Here is a 23,250-nt window from a genome sequence, read left to right as displayed (position 1 = left end):
TAATTCACAGTCCCAGAAGAGACGAATCAGGCTTTCTGTGTTTTGTTCACAGAAAGTACATATGTCTGTTAAAGAGATACCTATTTTACAGGGATAATCATTCATTGCAATTTTTTTGAAGAAGCTTAAATTGGAAAGTTTGGTTTCTTTCGTGCAATAGAAGGGCAAAAATATATGACTTATCCCATTTTAGCAAGAAATACGATTGTTACGTGCCTTGAAAGCATCCATCGAGCAAATAAATGCACATTCTCAAATTGATGTTTATTTCATTCTTTCGTACTACCCGGAATTAGAAGTAAATGTTTGTTTCATTATAAATACTTGTTTCAATTGCAAATGGAAATTGAAATATTCACCCAAGTCAGGATTCCTCTACAGGATTATAAAAAGCTCTGCTGGCAAAAAGCCATCTGAACCAAGTCGACAAGATCTCTTCATACGGAAATTCTGGATCGTTTATTATTAAAATACCGAAAGATCAGGAATGTTTGGTTCATATAAACTTTTCGTATAATTTCAGAGCTGAACAACGAACTTCCAGCAATCTGATTGGTCGAGTGATTCCTTATATGTCGTTATATAAACCGCGCTAGGTGGTTTAAATAACATTTTCGAGGTCCCTTCTACTAAGCTCGCCACCTTTGCCATCTCGGCAAGTAAACATGGCGGACAGTTGGTGAATGAATTTTGGATATTGGAAAGGATGGAGAATTTCCAAAATGACTGCTTTCATCCTTGGACCAAAAATCCTTTCAATAACTCGTGTTCAAGGCTGTTAAGAATCGTAAACGCAGTGGTTACGCAGAGGTTATTGCCAGCAGGTCAGATCGATCGACCGAAATCTGTTTTTCTCCTGAAGCTACCCGTTTTGAGACGATGATGACAACTGTGGATGAAGTCAACAGCGATAAAACAAATGTACCGGATGAATTTATTTTTCGTAGTGTTTTGCTTGTTCGTTCACATCGAGCATGTGTTAGTTATATTATATCCATGTTAAGACACCGTCCGAGCAGAAGCCTACGTACCAGACGTTTGCAAGCGAGCGAGCGAACAAATGAGCGCGCCTAGGGTGAGCAAAAAATGGGGAGAAGTGGAGAGGGGGTGAGAGAGAAGTGGAGAGGGGGCGAGCGAGAAGTGGAGACGGGGTGAGCGAAAAGTCGAGAAGGGGTGAGCAAAAAAAAAAGAAGGAGACAGAGGAGGGGGGAGTAAGGAAATGATTCCTTTTTTGTCCCACCGCCTCCAACAATTTCAAGTTCCTACCTGATATCCCGGGATATCTCAGTTTTCTAAATATGCTATGTCCCATTGAATGTTCCCCAGATATCCTAGGTGTTTCCCATTAATTTTTGACATAAAAATCCCGTATCCCCAAAGCCCCTAATAGGGCCTCAGTTCTAACTTAACGAAAGCTTTATTACTATATAACAGAGAATATTTCAGAAAAAATAAAAAAAAATCAGTTACCCATTTCGTGTATAATTTTGTGGGTGACCTACTAAGCAATAACCTCAAGAATTGCATAACTTACTATAGTACATTCAGTGAAATTCGGTTTGATATGAGTTGTGGGTAGAGAGCCAAAGCTAATCGAACTAATATTTGAATAAGTCCTTCGCCAAATTTCACTCTAAGCTCAGCTAAGGATCATGAATTAACCGAGAAACTCATGCGGAATTAAGTAATCAACTCTACAATGTAAGAGAGCCGATTTAGACCTTCGAATGCCACGCAAAGTTTTCGATTTGTTTTCCTCAGTTAAATGCGCTAAGTAAGGACAATGTTACGTGTAAGTTCTAACTCAGTTCAGATTTATAAGTTGTTTCAAAATTATACGAAATTCAACAAAAATTATCAATGACTCAAAATTGAAGCTGTCACAAGTTTACCGAGAGAGAGAAAAATTATATCTAAGGCAATGTCCGTGAAAAAATTAAGACTAAGGCAATATCCATGGTTAAATTGTCTTCCTAGGTATATAGGATGTTCATGAAGACTATAAACAACAAAAACGAAAAAATCAACTGAGCCAAGTTTCTCGGTTCGCTTGCTACTTGCTATGGCTCTGTCGGAATATTCAATGCAACTACAGCCAGCGAATGTTTCCTTGTTTTAGTTACAGAAAAGCAACAGCAAAGCGCCAACTGTTTTGTTTAACACAAAGTCTCGCTGTTGATTTTCGTCGTCCAGTGCTGACCCTTCATGAAATCGAAACGAGTTACTGCGTTGAAGAAACACCATTTCCACTGAAACATACTAGAATCAAAGGTAAACGTGCGACTATGGTTTCCTACATTCAAGAATTTTCTACATCTGCATTTTGGTGGGTTTTGTTTAACTCAAACAAACGCTGGTAGAAGTTTGGTAAGATAAAAAAGTGCATAGGTTCAACACAACCATTTTTGTAACCCTAAAGAAAGAGCGCTGTCCAAATAAAAAAATACACTACTTCAACATCGCCTGCGTTCAAAAAGTACAAGATTAAACCGTAAATTATTCTTAATTTAGTCCTTACCTTGAATTGTAGGATAAAAATCTCAGCGTGAATTCTATTTTACTTTTTATAAAGAGTGCTTTCCCTTACAACCCCTCTTCCCCGCGATGAGTAAAAGCGATTATCCAAGGGAAATCTAAAAGGTGCTTGTAAAGAATCTTGTATCTAAGAAACGGCCGTGATCTCTTGGTGGAATGTTTATTACTCAAAACCTATTTTGCGCTGTTTGAATTAAAAAAGGCAAAATCTGACAATTGCGAAAGTTCCGCTTAAGAAAATTGCAATATTTTTTGTATTTGCGTTATTATTCTCGCATCCAGGACGAACTTCAAGTCAATCTGCCATTTTGCGGGCTTTTTTCTGTCTTTACGCTGTCGAATCGCGAAACAATAGCATATGATTAATTTTGTTGCGATTATTGATCCCAGAAATGATGGTTCTGACTTGCTCACGCAAAAACCCTTAATTTGCATATGTTAAATTTTGTCTTTAATTCTCTAGTCCAATTTTTAACTTGTCAGAGTTTCCTTATTAATGATAAATTAGTCTATTTGTAGTATGTATCATCTCAAGCCGTTTTCAGTATATTGTTCATTGCGTGAACCCATGCAATAGAATCCTTAAAGACCACGAACTGATTGTTTGTTTGCTTTTTGTAGATTTTTATTGTCGCAACGCTTCCGAAACCTAATTGATATGAAGGTCTTGAAGCCCTTCATGTGTCTGTAATATGCATTAGTGATCCCGGGGGATCAGGGGTAATATTTCCGTGTGATCCGTAGATAGTGACCGCAAGAAAATGGGTCACGTTTGAAGGATCTACATTCCAACCTGATCCCGAGGTTTACAGCTGCAAGGTGACTGGTTTTCTTAATAGTTTCGTAGACTCAGTAAATCACGAAGTATGCTCCGACGGCTTTGAACAAGTATTTTTGACAAACGTAGGTCGACGTGGCCAATTCAAAAACTAGAAATGACTCGCTAGAGCAAGTTAAACAACCAAATCTCGTGGAACTCCAGCCATCAAATGGAAAATCTTTCAATAGCAATCAGGCGTTTGCAGTCCCTTCGATCATTTCTAACAAGGTTCAAGTGATATTGGATCGGGCTCACCCTCGCCCCTCAGAAACCCAACTAGAAATGTCACCATGGATGCACTGAGGTGGAACCCCCAGCGGACGAGGAGTCCAGGCCACTCCAGAAACAGGCCTAATCAGGGTTTTCGACACCATCTTGCCGGGTAGGCAAGTTACGGTGTTTTAATGGGAATCCGATGGCAAATAACTTTTTTCAAATATTGAATTTTGCTCAACTTACGAATCGCAACATTACCATGCTAGGAAGCAGATTGTATTCACCAAATGAAGGACGTAGCTGAGCTAGAAGACGCTCGGTTAATTTTTAATTTCCCATACATTTGTCTATAAATTAATTAAATTTTTTTTTTCCCGCGAACTGCGTCTACCCAGCCAGATTTACAGACACATGTATGGAAAATTAGAAAAATAAACTGAGCGTCTTCTAGCCAAGCTGCATCCTTCAAACTTGGTGAATACAATCTTCTACCTAGTCTTTTAACGTTGCGATTCCCAAAATTATGTAAAATTTAATTTTTGAAAAGGTTATTCGCCATCGGATTCCCATACTGTAATTTCTGACCGCTTTGCCTACCCGTCAAGATGGCGTCGAAAACCGTGATTAGGGCATATTGGAGGAGGACAGTGGACGACTAGGCGGGCAAGACCGGCTAGGCTTAGAGGCAGATAAGCTGGCCCAAAACAGAACGAGATAGCCGGCTGCTTCCATGGTTCTATGCTCCACAAGGAGTGGAAGAAAATAAGTCAAGAAAGTCACCATCCTTTCTAGCAAATTTATTTACTTTGATTAACACTATAATATACAACCACGTAACAGCATATATGTTAACCGACATTATGAAATAGAGAGTTTCTTCACTCCAATAACACATGCTTACATCATTGAGGCCAGTGGAACAGCTTGCAATGTTGTTTGAAGAACAAACGTGTCCTTATCTAATGTTCCTTCTGACCTTTGATTCAGTTCTTTATAATTTTACTTTATTTTATTATATTTTTTTCACGCATTTCTCAGAGGTTTTCTTGTTTGCTGTAAATTTTCTTTAGAGTAAAACAAACAAGAACATACGTCTAAATGACTGGACTGTAACAACAACAGCATGTAATATGGTATGAGGCTTTTGTTTGGCATATAATATATACATTTGAAAGTAATCTATTTTGAGGAATGTGTGCATTCTATTGCATTACCAATTATGATCGGTGAGGTTCGGCAATGCACAATTCCGAAGCAAACATTTCGCATTTGTGACCTGATCTCAGTAATGTGTGGAAATGACAGGAGAGTAACCATTTTTTCAAAGCAGCTGCATCAGTTATAGTTATCGCTGTATCTCTATTTTGTTTTTTTCAACAAACCTGTACGACTACAGATTGATTGATACAATTGTCAGTATTACTACGAGAAGCGTGGTTCTGAGCCACACCCGGGAACATACCTGGCGTCACGCACTATTCCGGCGTTACGCACCCCTTACTCCACCCCGACAATGTATCCTAATTAGCGCTTTAAGCTTCATACATCTGGCATTATGTTACGTACATCAGAGGACAAACTGCTGTTCATAAGACATAGCATTATGAGCTTAATTGCCATTTTCATTAAGTGGTAGTAAACTAGATTTCAGCACGAAACCAGTTTTTCAGGTTTACAAAATGAGTCTTGATCGAATGAGTGCAGTAGTTCTGAACTTATAAGTTGTTTTACACTCAAAGTTCGATTGCCTTTTCCTTCGTTTGCTCATGCACTAAGAGCGAACCATGTCTGTGAGATATGCATGGTTTCCAAACTATTCTCTGGCACGCTGTAAGTCAAATATCCAGAATCCATGGAACCAAACGTTGCTGGTTGGTTCGTGCATGAGAAATAATTCCGCCGTTCTCTTAGTTGACAAGCAAAATGTATTTTGAAATATCTCGAAATTACGCTTCAAGTTTTCTTGACCTCTACCTTAGAGTTAACGCTACAAATATCTTCGCTATACGAATACGAAACAACGTCAAGGCGACGCGGGTGTGAACTGGTTGTGCATCGTTGGGTCTCGGAAGGGAAAACCATTGTCTGACTCAAGCGCGCTTCTCTTTGACAGCCTTTTTCTCAAGTGAAATATTCAGTGAAGGTGCTTAGATGTACGGATATTGCTGATATGAGTCTTGAATCTTACTTTAGTGTTGACATGATATAGGTGTATAAGTTAAGACCGCAAGAGGCATGATTACAACCGAATATATGATACCATTGGCCAATGCACCCTGGATATAATGGATTAGACTTCTTGCAGAATCTTAAATGGTTGGTATAGCACTTTCGCTTAGTCCAGTGTATGTGAAGTGAATAGTTGTGACGCTTCTGCAATGGAAATGAAAGAAACTTGTTTTAAGAATTAATTTCAACTTTAAACATTCATTAATTAGAGTAATTTTTTATCAGTTCCATATTAAAGAGATTTTATGGCATGGCTAAAAACAGTTTTGTTCAAAATAACAAGCTGGTGTGTTAAATTGTTTCAACAATTTAAATTCGATAATTCTTTGCTTGTTTTGAATGCTGGGCGTTTCCTCTCTGCTATTTTAGGATTTTTATTGTGTGCTATGGATTGTCTCTGTGATGTTTGATTCCACAGTTTCTAAAGTGAACCCCAAAGGAGCTACGTCACGGTTTGCCCAACTTGAACAGATTAGCCTAAATTTTTCAAGTTTGTTGTTGGTAATCCGTGTCAAATTCTCCATCCTTGACCATCCTTGTTCCTTTCTGGTTTATTATTATCTCTCTAGTGTTCTTCTATCTTAGTAAACTATTATTTTCTGGTTTCCTTCAATTTAGAGGTAACTTTGTACGTGGCCAAAATAACACAAAATACCGTAACTTAAAGTCATCAAAAGGGATCGATATTCTCGTGATGTACCAATTAATTTTAAGCAAAATGTTGACAACCAATACGTCCTTGTACAGTCAGCTGCACTAGTAAAATATTTTTCATCCAGACTATAAGCTTAAAAACATCACTTACAAGTTTCTGACCACGCCCTACCTCAGATATTCTTCCGTTCAAAGTGACTCACTTTTTTCTCTGTCGTGTTGGTTCCTGGTAGAAAATAAAGTTACGTAACAAATGATTATTTTCTTGTTTCTATTGTTTTGTTTTCTTTCTCCTTTTCGATTTATTTCAAGCGTGGGGTCATATTTAAGTACTATTTAACCGGAAGCGGCCCAGTGGGCATAGCAGGGATTCGTGATCATCCATCTAAAGCAGGTCTATAGCTACAAGCCATGTCAAATTTCCTACCGATCAGCACTTCTCTCCTCCACAGAGGCTCCCTATGGGAAATTGAATATTGGAAGTGGGAAGGTGCGTTCCCGCGCACTTCCGTTTTTCCCTCTTCCCAGCCTCCGAACTACCAGCCTGCGATCAAGGTAGCACAAAGAGGCCTCTGCGGAGGTGAAAGGATCAACACAGTTCGATAATTCTCTTCCAGTTCAAGGTCGTCGGAGATGGTCTATGTATTAAAAGACCTTCAGTGCTAGACATGTTAATTTCGGAATGTTATGTTGCTACCAATCAGAGTCGAGATGAAATTAAAGAAAGAATATTGAAGAAAGCGAAAGCCTAGGGTATCAGACGATTACGCGGCACGTAGCGTAAACAACTTGCCTCCCTCTCTTGGATAACTGAAGATGGTCATAGCATGTCACCCGTTTGCTGATACTCATTTTCAGACGCTCATACGTGGTGTTGGTACTGCGAGGTTTAAGTGCCTTGCTCGAGGCATAGTTAATGAAGAGAATGGTTATGAAACCCGACAAAGTTGTTTGTTGTATGTTTTTGCTCACTTTTTTGCCTTTACCATGCACAAAGCACTGAGGAACTAACCAAGAGAACAGTTATGATTACGTAACTCATGCACAATGTATGAGTGCAAAATAAGAGATTTTTCACGGTCGTGGACCTTCCAACTTAAACACTGGCATCTTTGTTTGCTCCTTTGATGTCTGCCGGGCTTCATATAACCAATCTCGTCGATTAATTATGTTCAAGGACACAACATTACTACGCGGGGCCTCAGAACCGTGACCACATTATCTTGAGTACTAGCAGACTAATAAACTGGTCCACCGCGCCTCCTGACAAAGCACAGGCTATTCGAATTGTTACGTAATCAGGGTGAACTTTTACTTTCGGTGAAATCGTTCACAGTTATCTTTCGCGTACACAGACGTTCCAAGATTCATATTGCAGCTCGATATCTCGAACATCTGTTCTAAAAGAAAAATTTAGGGGAAACCTTTCAGGTTTGTTGCTCTTTAGGTTAAGAACTCAATTTGCAATTATCACATCTCTTCCGTTTTTATAAACTTAGAAACAATAAAGTATAAGAAATATTACTGACGCCCAGAACTTGAATTTGAATCACTGTCAGTAACTATACCGCGGTAGCAATTACTTTTAGTAGCCAGGTTTTTATGACGTTATGGCCGGCCAAACTCATGCAGCATTTTAGCACAAAATATTGCACGTGCAACACTGTCGCATGCAGCATGTGGCACATGCCTGGCCACGAACCATCCAACATCTTGCAGCATGTGACATGTTGCATATCAACATAGTTGAACCAAACGTATGTGATACAGTGTATGTCGCGCTGTAATGTTGTGTTTGTTCATGTTTGTTTGGCCGAGCAACACAACTCCCTTGTCCACTTACTTGACGTTGATATGCAGGTCTTTGTCTGACATTTGCATCTTCCACCAGCAAACAAGTCAAGAATTTCCGCTAATCTTTCATCCGGGCCGCAAACAGGGACCTTTCGTTTCGTCTTACATAAGGGCGCACACCGCGGGATCCCATTCTTTCTGCAGCGGCACTTGAGCGTGCAGTTTTGAGTGACAAAAACACGACCGCGCCTGAATCGCCGATCGCCCACATAACAAAACGTTTTAGGAACTGAAAAAACATTGTACAATTCATGTTAGTCAGGTCAACTTGGTAAGAATAGTGGCACACAAGGGTAGCGCTGGATTGCGTAACTCTTAGTAATCAAGAATGTTGTTTCTACCCCATGGATATGATGCTAGTCCATAGAAGATTATCCACATGTAACATTTTTTTTGTTGCATGTGGTGTCCGAAGAATTCGCTGACGCAATTTTATACGCCCCAGCCGGCCCTGAGTAAAAAGAAACACCACGAGGGAAAATTTTGAATAATGGTCAGGACTTTTGAACTGTTGGACTATGGATCGTATCTCTCCAGGCAGGGAAATAAACAAGTACAATAAAACGTTGAGTATTTGTATAAAATAGTGTTTAGCGATCTGAGGGAAACACGTGTGCCGTTCAAGAGGGAGAAGCAAACTATTTCATGCTACATGCGACGTCCACATGAAGGATATCCCTATAAACTGAACTTCTGGGACATATAACGTATTTCTTTTTACGTCTTTTTGACATCTCTATGTAAGTTTCTTCGATTGCGTCGCCTGCAATAAACAGCCAAGCAGCTAAGCAAGCTGAGAGATGACTGTTTGTTTGCCTTAGTGGTTTTACAAACCGATCAAAGTTATCAAAAAACTACTCTTTCTGTAATACTTATTGAAAATATAAAAGAAACATGTTGAGGTACCTGGAACACATTCCTGCATCTCACACGAGCACCCGTTCTCTTCTCCCACATTGACAACACCTCGGCCTTTGGGTCGTGTTCCCCTGGGACATTTTATTTTGGGACACAATGGTACGCAGGTAATTTCACCGTTCTCATTGCACCTGCAGGTTTCAGAGCAATTCCGCGTGTTAAATGTCTCTCCAACCTTGTACTTTTCGTCGTTGTCTTCTCTGTAGCAAACGACTGAAAGAAATCAAGACTTCAGGTGACATTTCCTTAGGTTGCTTGAAAGTGATCTCTCTTGATCTTTCCGTACGAAGCACAAATATCTTTCTCCTTAAAAGGCGCATTAGACCGCAAAATTAAATAATTGAGAGCGTTTTTAGGGAGCGCTTACGTCATCCATGGAAGACCGGCGTTTAGGTATTACATGTACCACTACGCTTTATTTTATCCAGCCGGTCTCTCCGCTTGTAGCACCTCGGTCGCAATACCAAATGCTAGAAGGGAATTCCGGTATCGAAGACTTGACTGAGTTCGACTGCAAGCGGATAGAATTTGAATCGATTCAAGTGATTGTGATCGTCCCGATCATCCGGACGGTATCCGAAGCCGTGGCTCCCCGTGAAAGCCCCCTCGCTTGAATTGGATTCAGTGAGAGCTTTTTGAAGAGCTGTGACTGCTGGCAAAATCCATCGGAATGTATGATTTCGAATGATTACACAGGTTGGCGAATGGTCCGTGAAGAACCATGGGTCTCGCAAAATTTTCGTCAATTTCACGGATCTCGCAATCTCGCTTGTTAGCGTCTCGATTTTTGGCAAGGCTAAGAAAGTCTCAGAGTACCGATTATTTGTTTGTTTTATTTTGATAACTGACCTCTGAGCATCTTAGACCCCAAACGTCTCGCGGTCGCTTTTAAAACACTTTGAAGTCTCGGTCTCACAATTAAAAAAGTGAAAACGACTCGGGCTCACAAAGAGAAACGTTAGTCCCGCGCCTTCTCGCAAAGTCTCGCATGTACCATTTACCACCCCCATTACATGGAAGCACACAAAGCCACTCGTGAGGCCATGACCCACGTGTGTTGTACAAAACGATCACGCTATTTGTTATCTTAGCCAATTATATCGTTTGCCCATCAGTATGGTAAAACTCTTTTGGAAAGCCCGCAGAGGCTTCTTTCAGTAAGCCTTCCTTCAGTAGAACGAGAGAAAACTAATCAGGTATCTTGCTTTAGTCATTCCTCGCCAGCTCGATTGTAAACTTCAAAAATCTCCCACGGAAGAGGGAGACACGAATCAGTTTTGCGTGGCGCTTCACGGCATTGGTAAATTGGATTTGGGGCAGTTAAGAGTATTTAAGAGTATTAAAGTCTTATTTTTCAAAGATACTGCCGAATTGCTTCTTCTAGTTATCGTATTTTGATCCTCACTGAGCGATTGGAAGCACGGTGGTCTGTAAAGAACATATCAACGGCATCGCGTGTTGCAAATAAAACGTGTTAAACATAGATCTATTAGCTGTTGAAATATATCGTCATGTTTGTTTTAACGACCAACAAATTTCAATAACAAAAGATATATCTATCATTAATGCTTGGAAAATGGCTTCTTTTTCTTGTTTAAGATCATCGAAAACAAACCCATTTCCGTGCGTGCGCCATTATTCAAAAGCCCGACCAAAAGCCGGGTTGTGGCAGATAAAATCAATCTTACCTTATACGTGTGCGTTTCTACAGAGATAAACGCTTTACTAAACAACAATTAATGTAAAGAACAGAAAGGCCTGGTACAACACACCGTAAATCATGCATACCAAAATGGCTTAAAGTGATTTTTCACACGCAATGATCGTCAAGTTAGAAATCGCCTGACAATTCATGTCTGATATCTCTATTACTTGATACCTCTCGTGTGATAATCGAAGTACCGCCTTAACACTGCGCGCCACGAGCAACTTGTAAGGACCGACTTAATCCTCTTGCTCAAATGTAAGTCATATTGTAAGTCGAATATTTAATAAAAGGTCAAACAATTGCGTGCGTCCATTGATGCGAGGCACACACATAAGACTTAATGTGCACGAGATAGATGACTCTTTAAAAAGAGTCATGATCAAAAATCGCCGTTGTACTTTGCCCAGAAACTAAAATGGCTGACTATTTATTTGGTGCTCAATCTGAAATCTGAAGCGCTGGTGACGTTAGTTTATAACCGAGTAAGAAAACTGACAAATATCACCTATTTTCGTGATTTATTTTCGTGATTTGAGACGGGATTAAAAAATTACTTAAATTGTTAGGACATGCGTGCTTTGATCGTGGACTGTACAAATTCCACGAGTGTTCTCTCAGCACACGGAAGTGGCTTATAACTAAAGTAAATGCACAGAAATGCTTGGAATAGTCTGCATAGTGCCGTGCCTAATCCGAGCAAGTACGAGCAATATACAGTACATTTCCGTTACTGTATAAAAATCAATAGCCACACCGTTTTTCATATACTTGTCACGTTCACTGGTCAAATGCGAATGCGTACGTTAGGTTAAGTATACAATCGCTGAATAATTTAGCTGTCAGAGTGCTTTGGTAAGCAGACTATCGACAGCTGAGATTGGCTCTTTCTTCCATTAACTTTTCAAGGGAAACTATCGAACGATATTACCACAGTATAAAAAACCTAATGTTGTTGTAATGATCTTCAGCGTTCTCAATAACTTTCGCCTGATATTGCCCTTTGAGTCAGGTGATCAATCCTGAAGTAAACTTAATTATTAGCGAACTATAAATTGATTGTTGACCTAACCGACACAAAACCTCGAGCTTGTAACCTATAAATTGTTGATATTGGCCAGCCTGAAAGTAATGAATCAGTGCTGAGCTGCACTCTTGCAGTAAAGTCCTGACACCTGCCTGTTGTAACTTTCACTGATACAAACATGATCAGTTACCAAAAGTAGTAAAATAACGGGGGTTTTTTCTTCGCAGTTTCTGTAATCGTAGGCAAAGAAACACGCCTCCTTGTGACGTACTTGATTTGTTTTTCATAAGACGCACATCACTCAGTGAGCTCCCAGACGTGCGTCTACATGCGCAGGTCTCGAAATTAAGATTTCCTGTTTCGTAATTACTAACGATAGAATTAAATGAATCCTTCGCTTTGCGGCTTCTTAAGTCAAGAACAGGTTCAAGAGGAATAAACCAAATATAAAGTGTCCGAAAAAAGCCGACTACATTACTGTACATATCCAATGACCCAAAGCCAAAGATGTTTTGTAACCGGGCGAAAGCCGCAAGCACTTACTTCTTAAGTAAATAAAACGGGCGGTGTCTGACAACTGATTCAATGATATCATACCAGGCTCTCACTGAAATATTGTCACTTTTGCAGCGGTTTACACTGTATCAGGTAGCGAAAGCTCTTAGAGATTAAATCCTCATTTATGTCGTACATAATGTGAGCTGGAGAACAAAGAGCGCCGCGCCACGCAAACAAACAAGGAAACTCATCCATTCCACATGCGCCATTCACATGCACAGACGTGATTTATCAGTTGCTTCAACCCAAGCCTATAGTTACCATCATAGTGTTACAACGTCTGTTTCACGAGGAAACAGAAAAAAAGTTTTCCTGCAGGAAACAACTTTCCTTGAACAAAACTGATTACAGAATGCACACTTTAGAAGCGTGGAAAAGCTTTGTAAAGAGATTGTTATAATTCCCAAAGCCATTGAAACCCGTACACAGATATCAAAGGTACTGGCGAACGATGAAACTAACATACCTTTCAAGGGTATGCAGTATCTCCTTATGCAAGAGCAACTGACCCCTCCTGAACCAATAGGTTCATTTTCTTCCTTAAGCGTTGTTCCGGGGGGACATTTCCGTAACATCTGCCGACAGAGATCCATACAACTGGCCACCCCTCCCGGCATACAGATGCAGCGTGATGAGCAGTCACTAGTGATGAACGAGGAATTAACTGGGTGAGCTTCACCTTTGATCACGCAGCTTGTCTCACCTAATAATGAAAAAAAGAAAAAAAAAGCATTCAGAGGAGACTTTGCTGGCACCAAATCAAAAGAGACGTTGATATGAATTCTTGGTCTTATAATGAGTTTCCGTTGGAAGTGTCAGACATCACCTTTTGAACTTGTTCTTTGAGGTAAACTCTTGCCAATCACTGCAATGTGAAAAATTGACAAATTAATAACAGGTAAACAGTAATTTTATTACTGCATGTCAAGATGTTGTCAAGTCTCCTTGGTCCTGACAAGGCAATGAAATGCTTTTTCCTGTGTAAATCAGAACGGGGCAAAAATGGGCCCTCGAGTCCGTTGAGTGGACTAAAGATTTCACTGAATTAACTAATCAATAGATTGAAGAGAGCAAAAACATCTTTTTACATAACATAGCATAACAAAGTCTCGTCGATCTAATCTAGCAGCGGTGCAAGTGTGCATCCGTGACTAAAAACACTCCAGTTAAGAAATTGAAGGAATTTTCATCACCTTAACACATATTTCTTACGAACTAAAGGAAAAACTAAAGAGACAAAGGAGTTGGTCAGGATTTAGTAAGTATTCTGAGAATGCCTTCGTAAACAGTGTGAATACAGAAAGCTTGGGAAGAGCATTTTCATTCGGTTAACGACTGAAAAGTATCTGGCGATTTTTACAAACATTTGTGAATGAACGGTGACCTATGCGAAGTAGGAAGGTCTCAATCAATGTAGGAATAGTGTAATTTTCAGGCATGTCTTGAACAAAGAATAAAGCTTGTTTGTTGCCATTGCTGTCAGCTTGGTTGCCTAATCTGAAGAATTAGTTTGTGCTTTAGCTGTGTGTGTTGTCGAGACTTCTGGACGGGCAAGGGAAAATTGGCGAACATTGGAGAAGAACGCTTTGCTGGGGCATCTTCAACATTTCTCTCGTTCTCTCGTTCTCTCTTGCCTTCTGCAAAATCGGCAAAAGCATGGACAAAGCCCAAACCGTGTCCGTACTCAAAATAAATTATGGACCGAGAGGACAATTTGATTTCACGAGATCATTCACTCGCTAGAACCCCTCACACATAAAGAAATGATCTTAGTTTCAGTTTGTTATTCATTGTTTATTGTTATTGTGTACTTCAGTTGGTATTGTGGTTTAGTTGAGTGAGACGACATTCCGTACTTTGTCTCGCTTGCTTCCTCTTGTTTCTTGCCGTCTCAAAATCAGCCGTTGTATTGCGTTGTACGGGGCTTTTTTTTTCTTTCTCGACAACTTTTTGCAAAGTTGCGTAAGAACGGCAGATACAGTCAATTTATTTAGACAATTCAAGCAAGGGAAAAGTTATTGATGGTTAACTCACAATCCACATTCCTGTCAAAAGCCGGAAAGAAAGAGAATGCAAAATTGAAGAGGTATTGACAACAAGGAACTTGTAAATGTAGGCAATGAATGTTCCTGTCAAGCCAAACGGATAGAAACTCGAGGAATGTCCCTTTTAGCGATATTTGTCAATCGTCAAAATTCAACCACTTTTTCACGGCCTGCAGATGCACGAAATCAAAATACTGAGGGTGTTGTTTTTTTTTTCCTTCTTAGAAATCATCCTCTAGATGAAACAATGCAAACGGCCGTGCAGAATGTCTTAATCTGAAGTGGAGGCGTGATACGCTGCAGCGTCCCAACGTAGATACTGTCATTGTTGTTTTAGTCTGTACGAGTAGGGGGTAATTATTCACCCAACGAGGAATAAAAACATCATTTCCCTCTGGTGCACCATACCACAGGGGTTTGCGCTCTGAATCAACTGATTCTCGGCCGAGACTGTGTGTGTGATATCACTTTCCCACTAAGCTGATTATCGGAGTTACAGAAGAGTATACATCCTGCAGGATAATTTCGCATTTCTGAAACATGGCTGGAAACGTGCCTTTGGACTTGATTTTTTTTTTTTTTTTTCTCATGGGGAGGGGCCATCATCATTCAAACTACGCCATACATGGCCGTAATTTCATTTTATCTAAGAAGTCGACTTGGAAACTAGCAAAAACAACTGAACTTTGACAATCTAAGGGTCATTCATTCCGAAGTGAACATCGTTTAGAATGCATTCTAATCTTTTTCATCCTTTTTTGCATGTAAATCTTATTCACGAAGTCGACTTTTCTCAAATCTTGCATTTGTGCTGGTAAACAAACAGCATCGTCGGACGGAAGTTCTCATTTCCTTTCACAAAAAATTCGTCATTTTTGAAATTGTACCTCTTTAATTCGTTGAAAACAATAATAGTACATTTAGTGATTGCTTCACGAGGAAAGTTGTGCTCGCGTGTGAATAAAAAAGACATTGCGTAGATCTGTTTTTCTGTCTAGACAAGAAGCTGATACAATTTCGACATTTTGACGAAATTCGTTTGTCGTGGAAAAGAGTTTCTTTACTTTAGGCGGGCGGAAAGTTGACGTTACATCATAGTTCCGATGGTTGCTCAATTTTTTTGCACCTTAAAGCTGTCCTCAAGCGCAAGGAATCCTCTTACTTAGCTCAAGGTTTTTGATCAAATGCCTCCATTGTCTGCGCTTTTGTTTTTTTGGAGTGTACTTTGATGCACGTGATGTATGCATACGAGTCAGCTTGGTTCTTCTTGCTTCATTTTCAGTCTATCCATGGTCAGTTGCGTTTTGATGTCATGGCCACGAATAAGTGGCGTTGATTTTGTCATAAAGGTCTTTTACAACTACAAGGAATGGTTAAAGGACGTGTATGTTTAAGGGCATTGGTCTCACTGAAATAATGAACAACAATAAAGCAAACAAGCCCTTCCTCACCTGAACAAAATCCTCCAAATGTGGCAAGGATCACCAAAATCGAAACTGTCAAGAAATGCATGGCTTGCTACTGAAATCTTTGAAGTTTCAACCTGGATAACAAGGAACAACAGTTTCAATGATATTTCAGTCTGCCAGAAAACCCGCAAAGAGTCAGTCCACTTATAAATAACCTTACCGACAGTTTGAAGAAATTCCAAAAACCCTCAACACACGCCAATTTCTCTCAAGTCAATGAGAGCAATATTTGCTTGTTGACCGCTTGAGGTTATCGGTGTCGACTGACCAAAAGATCAGCAGCTACAATGTCTTATTGCATGTTCATGTAACAATAGCAAACAGATGTGCCTGCGCCAGAGGCATCATGGGCCGGTTAGTGTCTGGTGTTTCAGTAAACGTGCAGGAAATATGACGGTACAGTTGATTCAGTCTGACAAATCGAAATTCGGTAACCTTTTCAATCCACTTTGAGCTTATCATGCCCAACAAAGTTAGCAAAAGTAACACCTTGCTGGTTTTTTTCGCTTCAAACCCTTCCGTGCTCCAACTTAAAAACCCCACATAACAAGTGACTTTCCCGTACCTAGGCCAGCAGGCTTTCAAATCCGTTTAATTTCTTTACACAGCGGAGATGTTTTGCGATAATTCACAACAAAACAGCCGACATCACGTTCTACTATAGGCCGTGCGCTTCTAAATCCTTTTTATTACAGGGAATCTAACTGCGACGTTTTTTGGCGATGTGTGGGAGAGATTGTAATGAGCGGAAGTTATTATCGGCCAAGAAGGAAACTATTACACGACCAGGCGTACAAGACGAACTGGACAATGTAGTGATATCCCTCAACTCGAAAAATTACATTGTAAGAGAACAGAGTACCTAAATGTTACGGAGTGAGTCACTAGAATTCATGCTTTTTTTTAACTTAAATTCAAACTCTTCCGTTCAACATTGCTCGGGATGATTTTGTTTGCGTCTTGGGTTCTTCACCAGGCGGGAAACTCACAGCTACAAAGATCACATTCTTCGCAGGATTTTCGATTTTTTTGCGCACAGTAAAAGGATTTCAGGATTTCGGTGTCGTTCTATGGAGTATTTCATTTCGTTCGTGGATACCACACGCGGTGTACCTAGCTTATATATGCTTAAAGGATCAAAACCGCTAACAGTACAAATACCCTTTGCGGTTAGGCGCATGCACAGACGCTGAAAGTGTACCTATTGAGATATGAGATACTATGTAACATTTTATCACGAACTAAGTAAACCGGCATCCAAGCAAAATTTTAGGAACTATATAGAATTGTTCAGTGCGTCAGAGACATGTTTCCGGCTACATTGTCTCCTTCTGCCCATTTCCTTCCGAATTTCTATGTCGCTCTCCTCACCTGATTCGCGCTAACACAACAGGAAGGGCATCTAATGGCCTTAAAGTTAAACGTCTACCGACAAATGGATGAATGGTGATTTCTAACATCAAATTAGGTTTTACAATGTATGAACATTAAAATTACATCCGACCAAATGCAGGCAACGAATGTTTTACTTTGACAGTCAATTTCTCCAGCTCCCCACCCCACTTGGTACAAACAACACCCTTGCAAAACTGAACAGAGTTTGTGTCAAGGGACCTGGGCAACGGTCGTATGTGGCGTGTTTACAACACGAATTTTTACCTGTCCATACCAGTTTTCGTGAAGTCTAGTAAATTATACAGCTAAGAAACACACTGACATGCTCGTGTGTATTATAGAGTTGGCAGCCGGAATCGCTCAAGTTTTTATTGAATAAAATCTGATAGGTGAGAATTGCATTGCCGGGGCCAAGTGAACTAACTGTCGGCAAGGGTTCTCTAACATATTGCAGTGAATAAACAAAGGCGTCCTTCAATTTCCATTTTTATTACCCCTGTCGGTCTTTTTTGATGACTGAGCAGGACTTAAACTTTGTCTTATCAGCGTGATGCGCCCTAATCGACAATTTCCGATTTATGAAAATTCGTATTAAAATTCTAGGCTTAAGGAGATACATGTAAAATAAACTGAAAAGCTTCTCTGAGGTTTCTTCTTTCATTATCGTGTTCAGTTGTTTTTATCTGTTTATTTTTTCGCGAATTTTCTGAGTTGTATTTGGTTAATTACAAGTTCCGTGTAGATCAAAATGAGGCCTTTGTTGGTATTTTCACTCATAACTGCATGGAAACGAGGGGAACACCATCTTCATAAGAGGGAAAGGTCAAGAAAGGATGTCGTAGTGCCCTGCTTCTGTGCAAACTGGACATAATTCAAACTGCTCTCGCATTCCCTAGCGTTCTCTAAATTGCTACCAGTTCAATTCGCTATATATTTGTCCCGGCATCGTGTCAGGGTTTTCTGCGACCAAGACCAGTGATTACGTTGTACTGATAAGACCAAAGATGCAAGCTGTTAATTTAATGCGAATTTTGTTTTATTATTGTCCTAGAAGCACGCAGGCTCAGTCATCTTCTGACGTAACAGCTCTCATCTGTACGGCTATCACCTTAGTACGCCCTCGCTGTCCGAAAAACAAAACGAATTTTGGCTGTATTCCTACATTTAATATATTTCCGGAGCAAAAAATTAAAGTAATTGTGTAGCTGATAAGTCGATTGATTTCAGTGGAATGTGCGCGAACCGTTATAAAATATGCCATAATATACTTACAACCTCAAAGCGGGAAGGATAGTGGGTGACCGCAGACAAACTACGTGGTAAAATCTGCTGGAAACCGAGATAAGCAATTAATTATTAGAAGTCGTGCGGCGCGAAAATAATTTAACAAATTTGTTTCTAGCCTAGGTATTGACTGATGTTACATATTTCAGCCCTAAACCCAAAGCATCATGTTTTAATTTTGTTTGTTTTGGTGGTTCTAAGGACGACATCTGTAAAGGTTATAATTGTTGTTGTTTTTGTTGATGATTGTTTTTTATTCTGTTTACGGGGCAAAATACATGGTAGTAACCCAAATGAGCTATTATTTTGGCACTTTTTGCGATGTACAAAATCGCCTGAAAGTTCAAAGGAAAACTAAAGCAACTGAAATATCTTAAACAAGATGGAAAAGCATCAAATAAGAAGCAAAAATGGCCAAGCAATGTGTTGACCATTATTTTTTTGTTCTTGTTTTTCACATCTTATATGAATAGTTCAATGAGTTAAAGGCCGAGGACAGTTTTACTTCAAAGTACTGTTGAGTACCTTTACACGAATGGCTATTTTTTGTATTGATAGTAATTTTATGAAATCTTTGGGTATAAAACAACTCTAAACTACCTCACGATTTGCGAATCTTGAATAGTTTAGCCTAAATATTTCAAGTTCGTCGGTCGTAATCCGTGTTAATCCTCTCCATTCTTGTTTCTTTTTGGTTCGTTATTATCTCTTTCGTGTTTTTCTTTCGTTCAATTTACAGGTAGTTATGACTGAAAATAACGTGACTGGGCATGAGCACCATTAAAAAAGCCCCGGTACGACGACTGAGACCAGTTTTTTTTTTTTTTTTTTTTCGAGAACAAAGACTTCCTAAGCAGAACCTCGAACGATGAAATTTGATATCTTTCACGTATTGTCCAGATATAGGCGACCCAAAAAGGGCAAAAAGAGCAACTATTATCAAATGAGCCAAAGAGAAATGACTACTCAATATTTACCCGAAGACCTTGTCTGCGATCGGATCTTTCAGGACAAAGATAATGACTGCACTTGGCGCCAAAAAGTATTTGACTCCATTTTCTGCTGTCATCAGGAGCTTGTCTCAGTGTTCATGCCTCCACACAATGACATTTTACAACATTCGATATCTTAAGCGATGAGTCCATTAATTTGCGCCTTTGCACCAAAAAAAACACTGACATTCACGGAAATTTGGCAACGATTAGCCTTTTCGCAAACGTCGAGAAACCGTCTGCAGCCCTCACAAATTACAGGCACTACAAAGCTTCAAAGAAAAAAAAAACGCACATCGCTGGGGAAAGTAATGTAATGTGACTTCGCTACAGTATAAAGAGAACTTATAAGAGCTGTCTTATTACTGTGTTGAACTTGTACCCGGAGTTTCTATTTAAGTGCGTCAGTGGTATTCCCACTGAACGAAAGCCATTAATACATTGCTAGAAGATACGTGGTAACTGAAATTCAATGATTGAAAAGTACAGGAACATTTACAAAAATGTAATACATCATCGATTAACACGAACAAGGTATCTAAATCAAATGCCAGAACGTTCTACCTAAGACGCCCTCACAGTAGAACATTCCTCTATTGTTACATTTGTGACTCTGTACGGTTGATCCTTTAAACTTTTCTGGTTGTACAGCGTGAAGGCTATCCATCGCTATACAAACTGAATAAAAGTGAAACCGGCGGAGAAGATATACCAGAGGTCCCCCCGCTGCGAAACTGAAAACATGGTTTGGCTTCTTTACTTCCCACGCGTGCCGAGACAGCTTTTCGGAAATTCTGCTACTCACACTAGTGTCTTGTGGGCCGGAAATTTTACTGACACTTGCGCTGTCTTGCACGACGATGGAGTTTTCCGAAAACAGAAAAAAGACAAGAACTTCATCTCGCTATTTAATTGTTCGTTAAAACGGCTTGTATTACTTTTTATGGTGAATAGCTGTTTCCTCTATACGAGTTCGAGGAAATAGTGATGTGCACGTGATCTACCAAATTTCACAACATTACTTAACTTAAATTCAGAATATCAAAGCGGCCGCAAAATTCAATTTGACGCTTATCCCATGATACTATTAACTGATTTCACCATGATTGAAGATTGTGCATCAAAACGGCAATTGAAAACCATTTAAAAAGCCCATATCAAACTGAGCGATCAATACCGACAAAAGAAATATCACACTTGTTATTCCACGTAAACACGATGCCCGTCCTTGTTGATCGATTGGAGATACGTTTTTACGACTGAGTATCCAGGTTTTTCTTAAACACCGTAGGAGAAAAATTGTCGTTATTGCTGCTATTTGGTGGCAAGCGACGTCATCAACTACCAAGAAATTCCCGCACAGTGGAAATAGATCAGAAGTGGTTCTTGTTATCCGGTTATGAAATAAGTCTATTTAACTGTTCTACTTAGTTAAGTGTTTTCTGTTAAGATTTGACAACAGCATTTGGGCGTTAGATGTTCTCACACTGTTCTCAGCGTACGCTAAACGCCATGCGCTTAAAAGCAAAAATCTGATCAACGCGAGGGAGAGAGAAAAGGTTTATTTAACATATGATAGCACTAAAATGGTTCTTACCTTAAGTCTGTCTCCCTTAGCTGTGAGGCCGCGCCGAGAACGTGAATTCTCTTACGTGCTGCGGGCTTTGTGCTATGTTAAGTCAACAACTGAACTTGAGAATATATCTTTTTCGTGATCTAAATTCTCAGGGAAACATGTATCAGATTACAGTAGATGCTTGTGTTAAATAATACAGTCAATCAACAGTAGAGGAAAATCGGCTGGAGAAAATGGGATTTTCGGCTGACTTTCACCACTGATAAAACCCAATTAGCGGTGCAAACTATGCCATCTTCATCGAAGGAAGCAATCTTGAAATGCTTTCGTAACAGTGCGCCGCAGGAGAATCATATATAAACAGCTTAAAATCAACAGAGGTTGTCAAAAGAGCAGCTCATTTCCTGTTGAAGGATATGCGCATTTTCGTCAACCTCACCTCAGCACTATGACGATTTAAATATTTTTCATCAATTGCATTGAACACGCGTGTTGTGTCAACAGTGAAATCGGTAGAGCTTCTCACCGGGCGCACCCGATGGTTTTCCACAAACTTGACCTGACATTATGCGCATAAACACATTTTCAATACAGGACCCTTGTTTAAGTTTAGTAAGTAAAGTCTCTTATCTGAGTGTCTAAAACTTGAAATAAGCCATATTTTCATAGGATTTCTCTCCTTTAGAACTAACTTTGGACACCTTAGTAGCGGAGTTTCGCAACCAGCATGTTGAGGGAAAAAAAGCTAGTTTATTTAATTTGTTAGTCCTAGGAGATGAAAGGAAATCTATCTCCACTTGGCTGTTAAAAAAAGTCTGATTTATTACTTCTGGCAGAAGCTTCTTGCTTATTTCTCAGTCTTGGTAATTAGACAACAATCAACGGACCATTAATTCAGGAATTCCTTGATTCTGGTCTTTCTCAGCTGTCATGGGCTTTCGCAAGATTTATTTCATCACTAATAGTTTTCGACAACTAACACTTCACAAGACGGATCGTGTGCCATTCGTTCAGCACGAGACACAGGCAATTTATCAACGGCATTAGCGATTCAAAGCACGCCTACTCAGAGTGAGAAGACGCTGGTAATTACGGCGATTATGGACCTTGGATCTCACTTCTGTGGTGCTGTTGAATGAAACGCTAGAAGGTCTGTTCGTGATTGGCCGACAGTGCGTACGTGCAGAAATGACTGAACTTTATTTACGACTTGGGGATTAAGTCTGGTACCTTAGTGAGCACGAGCAGGGTCAGTCCCAGGGGGTGGGATACTCCGATATGTTGGCTATATAGGTATGTGCCTCGGGATAGGGTAGGGTTTTTTGAGGTTCTCGTTAAATAAGGTACCATTTTTACCGCTGTTGGTGTTGTGTTCCCAGTGTGATCCTTAGATAGGGTACCTAAATTGTATCAGCTAAAACTGCAGTGCGTAAATGCCCAGCTAAACGAAAAAATTTTAAGCTTAATGCTTAACTTCCAATGTTACAGAAACGAAATAGATTTGCCCCATTCTCGCCATTCTTCGTTTTTTTTTCCTCTGAACAGGATGTCATTTTTCTGATTTGTGCCTTGAATAGAGTATCAATTTGCGTTTGCTTTGGGTCAGGGTTTAAGACCCTTCGCGGCCCACACCTATCCGAAATTTACGGGAGTAATCCCCCCGGGAAGTCGGTGAGGATTGGATGCACGGAGAAGTCGCGGAAATGTGATTACCTTACACCAAAGCGGTTTTGCGGGAAAAAAAATGTCCTTCATCACGTGAATCATTTCAGAAATTCTAGACCAAAGTTAGAAGTGATAGAATGAGAATTGCTTTAGCTTTGTGTTTGATCCTGCTCTTGCAGCGTTGAAAGGGTATATGAACAATTGTCTTTCAGTTGTTTTTCCCTGTATTCTGACCCAATTTAAACCTTCCTTTTCGAGAACGTGTTCCGAAGCCGATAGGTGTGGTAACAGAGAAGCTAGAGTTTAAG

The 23,250-nt window shown here is 39.9% G+C and overlaps 1 protein-coding gene across 2 annotated transcripts; it reads right to left on the bottom strand.

Annotated features, from left to right (window-relative positions):
- Positions 1-3,246: 3,246 nt before the first annotated feature.
- LOC145497632 (uncharacterized) lies at positions 3,247-21,370 on the bottom strand. Of its 2 annotated transcripts, none has more exons than XM_081477454.1 (8): positions 16,191-19,085; positions 16,013-16,104; positions 13,343-13,381; positions 12,983-13,219; positions 9,215-9,439; positions 8,298-8,537; positions 6,627-6,680; positions 3,247-5,944 (listed from the first exon to the last, which is right to left on the bottom strand). In XM_081477454.1, exons 2-7 carry the CDS (start codon positions 16,071-16,073, stop codon positions 6,628-6,630), a joined length of 855 nt encoding a protein of 284 aa, XP_081333580.1. In that variant the 5' UTR covers positions 16,074-16,104; positions 16,191-19,085; the 3' UTR covers positions 3,247-5,944; position 6,627. The 2 variants fall into 2 exon arrangements, with proteins under 2 accessions (XP_081333580.1, XP_081333579.1); XM_081477453.1 differs by lacking the exon at positions 16,191-19,085 and adding an exon at positions 21,299-21,370 and having other exon boundaries at positions 3,248-5,944.
- Between the last annotated feature and the right edge of the window lie 1,880 nt (positions 21,371-23,250).

This window comes from Orbicella franksi, chromosome 9 (genome assembly GCF_964199315.1).
Source record: "Orbicella franksi chromosome 9, jaOrbFran1.1, whole genome shotgun sequence".
Taxonomy (NCBI): Eukaryota; Metazoa; Cnidaria; class Anthozoa; order Scleractinia; family Merulinidae; genus Orbicella; species Orbicella franksi.
Note: the sequence above shows the minus strand (reverse complement) of the source record. Positions and strands in the feature narration are given on the sequence as shown.